The sequence below is a fragment of the Amphibalanus amphitrite genome, unplaced genomic scaffold (genome assembly GCF_019059575.1).
Source record: "Amphibalanus amphitrite isolate SeventyFive unplaced genomic scaffold, NRLGWU_Aamphi_draft 000047F_arrow, whole genome shotgun sequence".
Taxonomy (NCBI): Eukaryota; Metazoa; Arthropoda; class Thecostraca; order Balanomorpha; family Balanidae; genus Amphibalanus; species Amphibalanus amphitrite.
In genome coordinates, this window is record NW_024881543.1 from 165393 (window position 1) to 180522 (window position 15130).

A 15130-nucleotide genomic window follows, 5' to 3' on the forward strand; every position below is an offset into this window, starting at 1 on the left:
GGCACGAAAGTGATGTCGCTCGGTTCAGAAAGAGCGAAAACGAATATCTACCAAATTTCATCGAAAAATATTCACCGGTTTTCAAGATATTACACTTTTACTTTTGTTTACTTTTTGGGATCTCCGCTGTTCCTAGCGACTTTATTTGAAAGTGCGGCATTTGTTGCGCGCAAAGCAGCATATACCACCGCGTGCTACCAAACGTTTTAGTAAAAGATTTAAAAATCGTTAGATCTCCGCTGACGTCACAAATTCTAAGGGGGCATACCAATGCACTAGCCCCTTAGAATCCGAAAACTGCAAGTTTGAAATTCCATATCTCCGAATTAAAGCATTTGTCGATGTTGTGAGTGCCCAAACCGGTATTTGCAGGCCATGGCCACCAATTTGGCTATCTCAACTCAAAACTAATGTTAAGGTGGGAGTGTCCCTTTAATGGCGAAGAAGGAGTCATTCAGTGCGCTGCACAACTCAGTGCACGAATAAATTGATACAGCTTCCCTTCGTTACAGAGGCATTTTTATCATTTGTTAGGGCACTCTCAGAAAGCCCCTGATGGCGCTGCGCTATTTCGGTAGCCACATTGACCGTTGATAAGGTCGGGTCGGAGTAGGGGGGGGGGGGGGGGAAGCGCAGCTGGGCCGGTTGCGTCATCCGATCGATACCCCTGTGAGGTCCCGGCGAAGGCCTTTGAAGCGGCCGGCCGCTGCAGATTGGCGGCTCGAGGGATGCTGGCGGTTTTGGCTGAGAAGATGGAGTAAATTGAAAATAGAGGTCGCCTGGCCGACAGCTCACAATGTGGGCCGTAATCCGGCGGAGCTCTGGCCCGGTTTTGTGTTTATCTAAGGTCACGTGAAGAACCATAAGGTTAGAATTAGATCAGATGGGCCACTGCGTTTGAGTGATTCAACGAGTTGTGCTAGTTGGAATGAATGTTGGCAAACCGACGGCCGCCCAGCTTTGGTTTTCTTTTTCTATCATAGAATCCTAAAAAGAAATAACAGACGGCTATGAACAGGAATGTCAAACAGTTGGATCCCAACTAGTCGCAACCTCCAAGCTTGGCCAACATCTCCCCAAGCTCTTGGACCCCTGACCACGGAAAGGATCGTATTAGGCGAACGTGACTGCTGCGCTCGCCAGTTTCGGCGAGGGAGCACGAACCGCGCTGCTAGGCCTACTAATGGCGTTTGTTTCCGGATGGAGGCACCGTTTCAAAGTAGCAGTGTTGTCTAGTGGCGACTTATGATGAGGCGGGTTGGACTCGTTGAGCGCTGACTCTGATATAAATAATGTAACTTGGAAAAAGTAGTTGCAAACTATTCTTGCAGAGAGGCAGCCTGGAGCACGAAATCAAAGGACTGCCGAATGTAGGCTTTGGCAGTAAATCAACTATGGAGGATCAGAGGATGTCGATGTCAGCCCCGTACATTTTGCCTGCCATTTCACACAAATGTCTAATGTCTATGCTGTCATCCTCTCGCAAGAACCCCATGCTCACCCGGCACCTGCATCTGACAATGTGTGCTCTTGTTTTTCTGTTCGACAGCAAACCTGTACCGTCGTCATGACGACCCGTACCGACGCCGCTCTCTCAGCGGTGGCGACGCCATCTCCGACAGTAACCGCATGGCGATTCTGTTCAGAGATTCGCGAGGGGTGAGTGAACACTGCGCTAATATCTAGTCTGTGGTGGACAAATTACAGAGTGGGACAGGTTAGAATGGTGAGTAAATAGTGCTAGTTACCAAGAAAATGGCGAGGGAGGCGAATATGAACGACGTTGTGGATCTTGGATCAGTTAAACCGGTGAGTGGTAGATGGATTGCAAGTGACCCGTAGCGGGGCGTAACGCAGTGTCGAAAGTCGTGGAGGCCATGTCAGTTTTGGAGTAAACTCTGGAGGCCACGCCAGTTTTGGTGTAAACCCGGGAGGCCCGGTCGTGTCGGGGTGGGGCCGCACCGCTAGGTTGTTGTCGGGGACCGGGATGCTCGACCCTGTCACCTAGCGGGACCCGTGGTTGCGGTGTAGGGTGTGCTGCTTTAAACAGGCCGATGGCTCTCAGGATACGGTGTTGCCGAGGGGTGTGGCGTCTGCCGGTGGTCATGTATATGAAATTAGTGACTGTCCAGATATGTCAATGGACCGCAGCCGCCTTGCGGTTTTGTTCCTGCGGATGTGTTCTGTTATCAGTCCAGTTTTGCGTGTGTGGCTGGCTGCTGTTGAAAGGTGCCGTCAATTTGTGAGTGTCCATATTTGGTCGCCATGATTATTAACTGCATCGTCCAGTTTGACACAATGCTCGCTGGGTATGGTGCAGGTATCCTAACTAAGACGTCGGCATGCACTTGTAAAGTTAATTGATCTTGTTAATCTCTTCGCATTCCACATAACACAATAGACAATAGACATTACCTAACCGTCCCCAGGAGAAAAAAAGCAACACATCCTGGAAGTAGCATTTCTTGTTACGATCCAAGCGTAATATCTGCGGGCAATTACAGAATAAGAATGACAATATAGCTTCATGTAATGCCGCAAAAGGGCATTTTCAAACGACTCCAACCATCATACTCCAACCATCATCTGTTCCATACTCGCCGTGTTCTATTTTCGGTCTCCTCCCGTGATCACTATTCCGGCGGGGGTTCGTGACCTCGAGAGGTCATTTCCGCGCTCATCACGTGGCCGGCCGGGTGGCGGCGCCTCGCCAAGGCCGTCCGTTCCGCGCGGCCCGTCTCTGGGTCAGGGCTGGCCTTCGATGGCCAGGTGGCACGTGATGAGACGACTGCTCCCGGCCCAATATGGTACCGGAGAGAGCTATCCCAGGGACCGAGAGAGGCGCACACTCACGCGGACCTGTCAAAATGGGAGGATATGGTTTATGGATGTTATTGGGTATGCGTAATGCATGCAGACGTGAGTGGGATTATATGCGTATCGGCTGCCTGCTTTGCATATTTTTGCGTAGTGAAATCGCGAGAGGTCCTCAATGGTGTACAAATATTGAATGTCAACACTTCAACAGGCTGGCTAAACGTTCAGGGCTTTGTTTGTCGCTGTGTTTCCTCAAACGACAATGCTCCGTTAATTTGCTCTCGGCTGTGATGTTTGCTTGGGACGTGTTTATCTGTTTGTTTTCTTTGTTAGAAGTGCGTGCTGTTAAGTTAATTGATACTGTTTGTATCATCGGGCCAATACTCAGTCATTTATATGCAGGTAAACCATCAACGATTTTGGGTCTCTGTGTGGCTTTAGCCCATTCTACATAGTGCAGGATGACTTTTGGACTGTGGTACCTATGTCATGTGTAGCGTGTATTGTGTGATGTCCGATCCATGCTGTAGGATGTGTGATACCAGTATCTGATGCCCCGCTCTGACCTCTGCCGTGTCCGCTTCCAGTTGCCGGCTGTGGATCCGTTCATGGACACTCTACACTCCACTGATCTCAGTAAGTAACTCGGGGCGAGTTAACTCACTCGGCACTTGCCAGCTGTATGTTTGGCCCTCCGTAACGCGTGAACAGCTGTGCCCGTTTTACAGTCTCACTGCAATCGGCCTGCATACAAGATTCTCTGGGCGTTCGTTATCTGTATTGCTGTTGACTTTGAGGACTTTGTTAGGTTGTGCTTTTATCGATGGCGATCTTCCTACGTTGAGTCGGTTATTATTTCACAGGCGTTCCTCTGCTTTATTCAACTTCTTACACCCTGGGAGCCCTAATAATCGGAGGCCGTTGTTGTTCTTCTCTCGGAACCCAACCTTTGGAATTAGGAGTCTGTTTTTGAGAGCTTCCGGTATCGATTTTTCGACATCCGGCGCTAGATACTCCCACAGTCGGTCACTGGCAGCGCCGGTTTGGGCGGAGCTGGAAGCTCTCGAGCTCCAGAGCTTCAGCTTCCTATAGTAGTTCTCTAGTCTCGGGGGCTGAAATGATACTCGAGTTTTAGCTGTAGTTTGTTTAGAGCTGCGTAAAGCGCTTGGTCGAACGTTTTCGTTTGAGTTTTACGAAGCCCTCTCGAAGAGTTTCGTTCAGTTTCGTTTTGAGCTGTTCTCAGTTTCGTTTTGAGCTGTTCTGTGTTTGTTATTGTTTCTGGCTTCTGAAAAGCAGGCAATCATTCAGCTGCAGAGAAATGGATGCATATAGGGTAGATATCCTCGATCTAGCATTTCCATTGGATGTTATCAGCGATTCGGCCGCCAATTCGATGGCAATGCACAGTAATGGCATTGCATTGCTGGCTATCTGTGAACCGATTGCGGGTACGAGGGCGGTCCGTTTATGGTGCTGTTTACCACTGCTCGAGGAATGTGAGCGGGAAGATAAGCCTGTTGTACGGCTGGCTGTAGCTGACGGGAGTGGCTGAGTGCCCTGAGCAGCCGGTGTGCGGCGGGGCAATGGTCATTGGAAGACTGCACTGCTGCTGGCGAGGTCGTGATTGAGAGTAAGGACGTGAGCGCGCTGCGCAGTAAGGTGTGGGGTGATAGAGGTGGTGTCGGGGATGCCGTCCACCGGCCACGGTCTTCCACCCACCGCCCTCCACCTACCATCCACCGCTCTCCGCCCACCAGTCCACCGCCCACCAGTCCACCGCCCACCGCTCTCCGTCCGCCGCTCACCTTCTTCCACCGCCCACCGCCCACCGCTCTCCGTCCACCGCTCTCCGTCTACCGTCCACCGCTCACCGCCTCGCCCGCTCACCCCCCGGGTCGATGGATCCTCTGGCGGCCGGCGTTGTCTGCCAGCTCAGCAGCTGACGACACGGCCGCCCCCGCAGCTCAGTGGAGGCGGGAGGACTAAAGCTGATGGGGCTTGTCTCCGCCGGGCATCACACAGCTTTGACATTGACTTTTGACTATGGGTAGGGAGTTAACGACTTTCTGAGGCATAGGAAAGTTTTTGGACTGTATTGAAAGGCTCTGTGGGTCTACGTGATCATGTTTGGTGCACGCTATCGGTTCTTGCACCTGACTCTTTCAAGTCAGGTGCAAACTGCGTCGTTGATTGATCCATCGGAATGCATCGTATAAACTGCAGTGGACTTCAGTCGGACGGACCAGTGCTGCTCCCTTTTCGACACTCGTTTCTGGAGCAGTCGGCCGACGGCGGCAGCGGGCGCCATAGGTGGCGCCATCAGTCATGGGTTGCCATGGTTGAGCCAGCACTATTCGATGCTCTCGAAGAGCTCGCTGCATCGCTCCTCAGTTCAGCAGCTCTCGCTGTGAGCGCGCCTGTGAGCAGCAGGGACAGACCGGCGGCGTGGCTTAGTCAGCGCTGTGGCGCCGCTCGACGCACCACCTGAGGTCGTCAGCCGCGCGTACGGGATGTGATTGACAGGGGTGCTTGTCGCCCTCCCCTCCCTTCCTTGGCCGGGCTGAGAACTGGGAACACTTGTGGAGAGTGACGTTTTCTATAAAAGGAAGTTTATAGGCTGCGGAGCTGTGGAGGAGGGTCCGATAGGCGGTCAGATTAGTATTGTCTTTTGGTGATAATTAGATGGACGGTGGGGCACTATTTAATGGTGACGTGAATCGTGACCCGTTTTTAATTCTGCCCAACATGTATGTCGTGTCTGGATATCTAACTTGTATGTCTTCGCCAGCATATATCGCAATATTCACTTAGACTTTACGTCACTCTGATTTGACCGTTTCACGAAGCCCCTACCAACTCCGACCGTTTCGGTGGCTTCGGCGGTGGCCTGACGGCCGCTTTGTGGCACGTGACAAACAAGTTGATTGCACCGCCGCCGGCTGACGAGGCTGTTTGCCGCCGGACGTCACCGGGCCCATTCGGCGGGATTGTCGCCGGGCGAGGTTTTGCTCGGGTTCCCGGCGAGCCCCGAGGCGCCTCGCACTTCAACTGTTTAGACGCGGGTGGGTCGAGGGCTGTCTGTGGCGTCACAAACCAATTGATGACACGTCATTTGCATTGAGGACATTTGGTGCAAGATTACTGTTTGGTGCCTCTGTTGAAAGATTTATCCCTTAAGTCGAATTTGTTTTGAGTTGGTGGGGATTGTAAATGGCGACTGTTTTGACAGTAAATATCCCATACGTTGGAATTACCTCTTACTACTTAAAAGATGATATGCTCCTAAGTGACACATGCTTCATGTTTTTGAGTCTTGATGTGGCTATTGGCTTTTTAGATAAGCTCTACAGAATTTCCTAATGACAGCTTACAAATGTGATTTAGAGATATAGACGGCACCGTTCCTTGGATGGAGTCATTTCCAAAGCTTCAGAGAAAATATCCCGTCGGTTATTCTGGTTATTTACGACGAATGCCTGTGTTCGGAGGTGGTCCGTTATGGTTAGTTTTGTACCTGTATCTGTTTACCATAACTTTTTCCGGACGACGCTGTTTCAAGTGAAACGCAAGGTATTAATTGTCTTCACTATGACCAGTTTTATTTCGCATTCATCACAATAGTGCCTTAATTCCTCAAACTGGTTCTTGCCCATTTACGGCTCCAACATTTCCTTATTGGTACAACGATTTCACTTCGATCACCTGATTGTGGGTCTGTGCGCTAGATGATGTGCATGTCGTTTGTGCTTTGTGTTGCACCGCCATGCCACGACTTTGGCAGTTTCCTTCGGTCTGCAACAGGTGAACTGACGCTTCAGTGCATGACAAACCGACCTCATTGTGTGCAGCGCTGTTTGCAACTGACAGGTGCTTGGTGACGTCTGGCTTTGTCGTGCGTGGGACCGTGTTTCCCTGTCGCATTTCCTGGTTAGGAGACAATTGAATTTGGTGCGTCTCGTCTACTTCTACCACAATCGGGACGGATTAACCAAGGACATTCAAGGTAATTGATGGGAGCAGATTATGGGTGATGCGTGGGCTTCTGGCAGAAACGGTTGCTTCTCGTGTGTCTGCTCGGTAGATAGGTAATATGTTTTACTCCAATTACGTTTCTGATACCCTTCAACGCATTTAGATGGGTCATCTTTGAAGCCAATTCCACGAATTTTATGAAAAATAATCGGAAGTTTACTACCTACCAGTCAGGTGCCGAAGCTCCTGACGCTTTTCATATGCACTTACTGCGTGAATCATGCGGCTGCGGCCGGTTCATAATGCGTCGTACTTTAACCCGTCATCAAGATTAATGACGTCACAAGTAATCCGACTAACCGAATTGGATTTTCCGGAAAGGCTGGCAGCAGCAGCAGCTTGGTGCGAGAGAGGAGTGGTGTGCACTGTGCAGACATATGTGGCATAACGTAGTTTTTATTTTCAGACACTCGCTTCCCTGTTGTAATGGATATTGGACTTGACCATCGCGCCCTTCCCACCGGAAAATTCCTCGTCGAACAATGCGGCCGCGATGGAAAAGACCGCGACCGCGACAGGGGGGCGGGGGGTCCGGGGGTTGCGCGCTGACAGGTCTGGTGAGCTTCTGCCCCGCCGCGGTGGTCCAGTCGGACGTCGGTACTGGGTTGGTGTACATACAGGACTCGGTCTGTGAGTGGATTTTGTCTGTGGGACGCTGGGTGGAGTGGCGGCGGCCGCTGCCCCAGGCGGTGGGCGCACCACGTGACCCAGTCGGGGTCGGGTCGAGGTCGCAGTCGGCGTCAGTCGCGAGTGGGCGACGTCCCGGCGGGGCTGCGCGCTGGCGCCGAGCGCTCGGTGGCCGCGCGCCGGGACGTTGCGGTTTTAGTGAGCCGGTGTGAAGCGACTCGGCTGCGGTGTTTCCTCGTTTGTTTCGTTCTTCGGTGCACGGCTCCTCGCGTGACGCGCTGACCGCGCTCGGCTGCGGACCGCTCCGGTTCGGGTATTGTCCTCGACTTGCGAAAAATGGCCTCCGAGCCGGCGGCGCCAGCGGTCAGTGAGGGATCGGAGTCAGTGCAGGGAACAAGTGCTGGTGTTCGTGACGGCGCTGCGCCCAGCGGTGGTGAAGGTGGTGACGCTGCCGCTCACAGCACATCAGGTAGTGCTACGTCACCGTCTGGAGCCTCATCGCCAGTACCTAAAGATACTCAGACCATCTCCGTGGGGGCGCGGCAGGCTGGATCCTCGCCACCCTCCCCGGCTTCATCAGCGGCAGCTCAGCCTCCACTGCCAGCGACATCACTGCCAGCCGCGACATCATCGTCACCTAGAAAGTCATCATCACCTGGAGCTTCTTCTCCGACCAGTGTTTTATCACCATCTCGAGCTTCACCCAAGCAGACTGTGGTAGCCAAAGGACCGAAGTCGCCATCTACTTCATCCAGCGTGTCAGCGACTGAGACGGTAGCCAGCGCGGTGGCTCCGAGGAAGTCCTCGGATTCTACTCCCCAACATCAGGGCACCAGTTCGAAAGAGTGCGGTGGGGCCAGACCCAAAGAGCACACTGGCGCGAGGCCCAAGGAGCGCTCGCCGGCCGGCGTCACGCCCCGTCGGCCGGACACGGGGTCCGCCACCTCGTCAGTGTCGATGCTGGCGCACCAGGGCAGCGTGGGCAGCCCGTCGGATGTGAGCTTCTCACCGTCGGTGGCCGACGGAGGCGACGGTCCGCCGCAGCGCTACTCTGGGTCCACCGAGGATGATGGCGAGCGCGACCGACCCCACGGCCACTGGCACCTGCCCTTCCGTAAGAAGCTCTCCCTCTGGGAGGCCGCCACGTCGCCGCCCAAGTCAGTTTCGTTCGTGGATGAGGTGGAAGTGGGCTCGCCGCTGGCGCGTGAATATGTTGAGGAACATCACAAAGAGCATCATCGGCACAAGTTGGGCCACACGCTCTCTCACTCGACGATCGGCCGTGCAATGTCGCATTCAGCCATCGGGAGCGCGGTGTCTCATTTCTTCAAGAAGGGCCACTACTCCCCGCCAGGGTCTGAGGCTGGTGAGGGCGCTGCTCTGCGCTCCCACTCCCACCATACCATCGGACATGCAGTGGCCGAGTTCTTCAAGAAGGGGGTGCACCACTCGCCTCCAGACGCGGCGCCGTCGACCCGGAGCGGCACCCCGCCCGTGGAGGCTGGCGAGGACGCCGTGTCCTCGCTCCCTGCCGGTCCCGAGGAGGGCGTCACTCGCGGCAAACCGTCTACACCCATGTCGGGAAAGAAGACCGACTCCGCTGGTACCGCGGCCTCTAAACCGCCACGCGACGATCCGTCTGAACAACCCTCGATCTCCGGTATGGGTCAGGCGGTGGCCAAGGCCTTCAAGAAGTTCAACTCTTCCGTGGTCGGTTCTCCGGGGAAGCCGCCGCGCTGGCAGACGTGGCGCCGCGGCACTGCGCCCGACCCGAAGAAGCACCGCTACCGGCGCCGTTCGATGCCCGGCCGGAGACTCTCCGAGTCGGCCGCAGCGTACGAGGTGTCCATGCTCTCCCTGCTGCGGCGCCGGCGGAGCGCCTCGCGGTCCCCAGAGCGACGCGGAGGCACTCCGCCGCGGCCGGCCAACCGCGAGACGGCTCTGCAGTGGCTGCGCCGGCAGGCGCTGCGGCGTCACATCAGCGCCGACTTCCTGCACCTGCGCCGCTGGCGCCGCTCCTGTCCCGACCTCCCGGCCGCCACGGAGGGCGAGGATGAGGAGGAGGAGAGGGTCAACGAGCCGATCCGACACGCCATACTGCGGCGCGCCCTGGTTGACGACTTCGAGACAATCCTGCTGATGTACCCGGGAGACGTGCTGAAGAACGGCTTCCGGCTGTTCGCGTGGGCCAGGCTCAACCGTGAGTAGAACGCATCTAGTGGGAGGTTGGTGTGACGGGCTACGATTGGCCCCAATCTGTGTATCCAGTTGGGATAATAATCGGTTGGAATTATTATTATCCACATTTACCCCGTTTACATGAGTCAGCGAAAATGACGTTTAGAACGGATATTTCCGTTTAGCGAAAAGTGCGCAAGTTTCGACTCATGTAAACTGGTTAGCGCGCGCAAAAATGACGATTACGCGGAACGGAAATATCCGATGAATTAATGGGAAATATCCGTTAAGAACGTCTTTTTTTAGCGTATTTTTTGAAAATATGCATTAGGATGACTCAGCAATGATTATTTTGTTTATAATTTTCAAAAATAACTCATAATAAGTCATATTTACGTTGAATGAAAAGTAAAATAACAATATAATTAGCTTTTGGCGCCCCATGTCGCGCCTATTTTCAAAACAGCTGTGTTTGGGCTGGCGGCCTTGGTTTGACTTTGTGCCAGTTCAAGTTTGAGGGCGTTGATCAGGGATATTGTATTTTGTGCTCAATTAGATCAGTTTTTGTAAACATTTTGTTCGATTCCTTGGAGCCGTCGCCAGCCATGAAGCATTGGACGGAGGATGAGGAGCGAGCGCTCCTGCGTATCGTGCAGGAGAAGAACCTGTTGGGGGCGATCGACGGAAGGCGAGCGCGGAACTCCCAGGTTGGTATTTGGAAGACCATTGGTTGAAAGATTAAAACAAAACAGTTCAAGTTATAACACCGCCCATTTTGTTGCTTTGTGTGCTTGATCATCAATTGGGGTGTTGCAATGGGTTTTTTGGAAAATATTGGTGGGCTGGTGGCCATTTTCAACTTACAACAAAATCACAAATTATCAAAAATTCAGCCACAATAGTGTTTAGTTCTTCCACCAGATCTGCCAATTGGACTTATGCTTGTGTTGCTTAGCAAAAGAGAAATGAGTAAAATTTATGCTGTCAGGTCAATCAATTTATTGTTCACGGGTTTGATGAAAATGTAATTTTTTAACGCCAGGCTCAAAATTGATACATTTCATACCATTTTGTGACAAATAGTATATCAATCTGGAAAATATTAGTTTGAATATTTGCTTTAAAAAACAGGTACATTACATGCAAAAATAACAAAAGCCTATCAATGTCGCTTAGCCTTACGTCCCATGTGTGATCAGGCCTAAGTTATACCTGTTTTGTGTAAAAAAGTATGGTAAGTTGTGATGTGAGGTGTCACTTTGAAAGCTAAGAAGTATGTATTCTTTCCTTTCATGTTTTTGTTTTGTCAATTCCAGTTTTTAGAGGGTGCAGAAGTGAAAGGTAGCTAGCCGCAGGCTTGGGTTGAAGCCCTTTTTTGCACCCTAAGTCCAAAATTGAATAAAGAAGTTGTGCCAGTGCTACAAGCAGAAATAGCAAAACCTAATCCAACCTTAATTGGCCTTAAGGTCATTTGACATTAGCTAATTGCCTAAGTTAAACTTATTAAGTATTAGGTAGGTAGGTACTAGTGCAGACAAAGGTTGTTCAACCAAGAGGAGGAGCTATACCCGACAACCCGTAGATGCTCTTTCTGCCCAAAACAAAACAAACCTAGCCTGATCTAATTTATCCTACAACCTACAAACTTACAACCTACAAACTAGCAATCTACCAACCTACAACCTACCAACCTACAGCAGCTCTCCTTGGTTGGAAAACCTTTGTGTGACAACCCCTCCCTAAATTAGGGAATAGTCTAAAACATTTAAGTGAAAAATCTCCCTCTTTTTCTGGCTAGACAGCTCATGCAACAGGTTTAAGCCTTTATTCGAGGTTCCAAAAAATGAAGTCCTTTGACCAAGCTGAGACGGAATACCTCACTTTTTTGCAAATATTTTTGTTTTGTTGTTTTCGATGAAAAGGCCAAGTTGTGAAAAATAAGTGACCTAAAGGCTAAAACTGATGAGAAAACTAAATTTGGGGGTAGGTGCCCTAGGTTGATCTCTATTATGGATTACACCAGACTCCAGAGAGGGTCAGTTGTGCCCCCCCCTCCTCCCAGCCTGAAAGTACTTCCCGCGCCACTGCTAGCCATGGTATGGTATTTATCAGATAAATGTTATAAACAAAACCAGCTGATTGGGAAACAAAATCTTGCCTTGGCTGCTTTGTCCTGGCTTGTTGACACTCTTCATGATTCACTCTAAATTTTCACTCTCACATCGCATTAGAATTTCACAGTGCAAACCATATAATGTTCCCTTAATTGCCATCAAAGAATGTCATTTAAGCCTTGCTTCCATGCTTTTGAAAACAATGTCTGATGTCATTTTCATTCATCATAGCGTGGGCAGTTGAACAGCAATGGGCGGCCTAGCGGGCAGTCGTATAGCAATAGTTGATTTGACAGCCGCGAGGTGTCAGGCTGAGGCTGGCAATAAGGCTGCCTGGTGTTTGTGTGTGTCTGATGCATCTTTGTCAGTCCCTAATTGTTTCCCAAACACAGTGATACGCCCTGATGACCTCGGTAGATTGGATTTCTCAAACTGCAATACATCATAGCATCTTCAGACTTCATCGTTCTTTTGTACGGACTTATAAAATGGATATCTATATCCAGGGCCTAGTTTAACATGTTAACTGGGGGGGGGGGTCGCTTCCCCAGTCCCCAGTCGACAGTCGAGCGGATTGCCCACCACCAGTGACCAACATTGCCCCCCCCCCCCAGTCAAAACGTGAGCTTTTCACAAAATTAACTTTTCACAAATTTTTTGTCAAAATAAGTGTCCTAAATCCAGTGAGAAAACAGGATTTGGGGGTTCCCTAGGCTTAGCTCCTAGTTTCTTGCCCCCCCCCCCCCTACAATAAAAATTCCTTTGACGAGGACTTGCCTATCTCATAGAGGATTTTCCCAGTATGCCTCAGGGACCCAACCGAATGATTTTTTTTTTTATTACCAGGCTGTGTGCCTCTTCTCGAGGTCCATTTAATTACAGAATTGTTTGCTTTGTCCTTCATTTTCAGATATTCCAGTGCCTCAGTGAGGCCATGGGAGACATGGGGTACGACCGGCCGGCGGAGGTTTGCCGAACCAAGTTAAAAACGCTCCGGCTGCGTTTCAACAGCCTCGCCCGGGCCCGGGCACGCTCGGGAGCGGGCAGTGGAGAAGACATGCCGCACCAAGATCTGCTACAGGAGCTACTTGGTGGCCGACCGGTCGCCACCAGCACCGGCTCTACCATGGATCTTGGGATCCCGCAAGTAGATCCTCCACTGCCCGGTGAGATATTTGTGTCACTCTTTTCTGATAGGCCCAAGGGTTTTCTTTTATGTTCTGTTTTGTTACTTCAACTTCATAAAGATATAATACCTTTTCTATGTGATGCTGAATAAATGCTCAAGCTTGTCTGGTGTCTGGTGCATTTTTTTTTCTTTTTTAAGCATCAGATTAACGATACATTATAATATTGTCTACATTTTCTGACGTCCTAACTAATCCCACGTGTGAAACAAAAGCTCGGTGGGTGCGAGGAAGCTCAGTGGGTCCGTTATGAGCCTTTAAAATTCCTAGTGTGGGGCCCCTCAGAGGCCGTCATGGCTTCCTAGCTTCCTAGCTTATTGCACCGTGTGTCTCAAATCTCTTTATGAAAAGTTAAGGCACCTTTGTTCCCTCCAAAGGGCTGCGTGTCCTAAGGAAAGGCCTACTCATTACGGAGTCTTATCGATTCTCGTCATGTCTTTTCAGAAGACAACGTCGTCTCCTTCCGGGGAGAAGCCGTGGACGCCAATACCGACGACATATCCACCGTCGCGGGCGACGCGGAGCTGCAACAGCTTTACGAGGACCTCTTTGAGGCTGGCACGCCTCAGACCCTGCCCGCCTCCGCCGCCCGCCCGACCGCCGCTCGCCTGCCCGCCTCTGCCGCGCCTCAGACCCCGCCCGCCTCCGCCGCCCGCCCGATCGCCTCCGCCTCCCGCCCGATCGCCTCCGCCGCCCGCCCGCCCGCCTCCGCCGCCCGCCCGACCACCTCTGCCGTTCGCCCGCCCGCCTCTGCCGCCCTCCCGACCACCTCTACCCTGAGCCCTACCCCGTCTTCCACCGCACGCCCCGGTCCATCTACTTGCGTTCCGCACTCAGCTTCCGACCTGCTCCAAAGCCCGCGCTCCTCTCAATCAGACAACTCTCTGCCACACCTCCATGACATTCCTGACGACCAATCCGTATCGAGCCACCAGTCCTCTCTGTCGCCCCCCGCTCCTCGCTCCGTTCCTGAATCCCGTAATCGCACCACCTCCTCCTCCTCCTCCTCAACCACTTCCAGCACCCGAAGCCGCCACCCCACCCGCCTTACGCCCGCACAACCAGCTCCGCCAGCCGACGACGGCCTCAGCGGCACCGAGAGGGCCGCTCGGCAGCGGCAGGCCAGGCGCCGCAGCGCGACCGGCTACCGGGACCGGGTGCTGTCCGCCCTGGAGGCCTCCCAGGAGGAGGACCGCCGGGCGGCGGCGCGGGAGGAGGCACGCGACGAGCGGGAGGACCGCGTGCTGGACGCCCTCCTGGAGGAGATGCGGGCCGGCACCAACCTGCTCCGCGAGGCGGTCGGCGTGATGCGCGACATGGCCGCTGCGTCGGCCCGCCGGGCGCACCGTCGCCGTTCGCGGTCGCGTTCACCTATGTAAATATGAATATATGTGTTATCGCACAGTGGAAACTCAAAATATAATCAAGATTTACTTTGTCAGACGTGCGTTTGTTGATTGTCGTGATTCACGGGCGAAGCTGTCACACGTGCACGTCGAAGGGCCGGGGGTTCCTACATCACGTAACGGGTGCATTCGTTACGGTTTTAGTATGTTGTTGGTATTTTGAATAGGTACTCAGTACCTATTGTATTAGATGCTGTGCTTTGGCAAGAAGTTGGCATTTTCTTCATGTCAAGTTGGCTTGGTTTCGTTATTTTCCCATGGTTTTATTTGGTATTTGTTTTGGTATCGGTAGCCCGATTTTCTACAATTGACATCGCTAGTGAAGACAGAAAAACGGTAATCACAGAGAATAGATACTGCTACGCGAATGGTCAGGGGCCAGGTAGTAGTATACACGAGGTAAACAGTATACGCAAACACAGCTCTGTTCCAAACGAGGTTTATCGGAATCTCACGGATCGTACGCAACATCATTCGAGTGACATAGCGCACGCCGCCGCACTGCAGCGCCACGCGGTGAAACAGGGCCCTGGTAGCATTCAGCTCCTTCAGACGCACCGAGAGATATGCGTGCTGACCTTGAGTCCACGTGACCTGAGGTCATCACTGAGTCAGGTCGAATGATGTATTTTGATGCAAACTGACGAGTAAATTTCGATGTCATTGGTTTTGGTCAAACTTGATAAAAAAAAACTAGACCTCTAGCGCCACTATTCCGCCTATCTGGACCCCTGCATCACCTGACCTGAGCTTTGACCTGACCAAATGT

At 52.3% G+C, this 15130-nt stretch overlaps 2 protein-coding genes across 11 annotated transcripts in view; both read left to right on the plus strand.

The window, feature by feature from the left end:
- LOC122377557 (5'-AMP-activated protein kinase subunit gamma-2-like) overlaps nucleotides 1–15130 on the plus strand; it is a 216091-nt gene that overhangs the window by 164400 nt on the left and 36561 nt on the right. For 8 of the 9 annotated variants that reach the window (XM_043357680.1, XM_043357678.1, XM_043357676.1 and 5 more), the window contains 2 exons: nucleotides 1550–1659; nucleotides 3405–3453. In XM_043357680.1, the coding sequence (XP_043213615.1) occupies nucleotides 1550–1659; nucleotides 3405–3453 (159 nt within the window). Of the gene's footprint in view, nucleotides 1–1549; nucleotides 1660–3404; nucleotides 3454–7438; nucleotides 9677–15130 lie in introns of those variants that run through there. The other variant, XM_043357677.1, reaches the window with a different exon arrangement.
- LOC122377559 (uncharacterized protein DDB_G0271670-like) lies at nucleotides 9783–14396 on the plus strand. 2 transcript variants are annotated; one of them, XM_043357686.1, is made up of 3 exons: nucleotides 9783–10361; nucleotides 12679–12934; nucleotides 13400–14396. In XM_043357686.1, the coding sequence occupies exons 1-3, from the start codon at nucleotides 10260–10262 to the stop codon at nucleotides 14332–14334; spliced, it is 1293 nt and encodes a 430-aa protein (XP_043213621.1). In that variant the 5' UTR covers nucleotides 9783–10259; the 3' UTR covers nucleotides 14335–14396. The 2 variants fall into 2 exon arrangements, with proteins under 2 accessions (XP_043213621.1, XP_043213622.1); XM_043357687.1 differs by having other exon boundaries at nucleotides 9928–10361; nucleotides 13403–14396.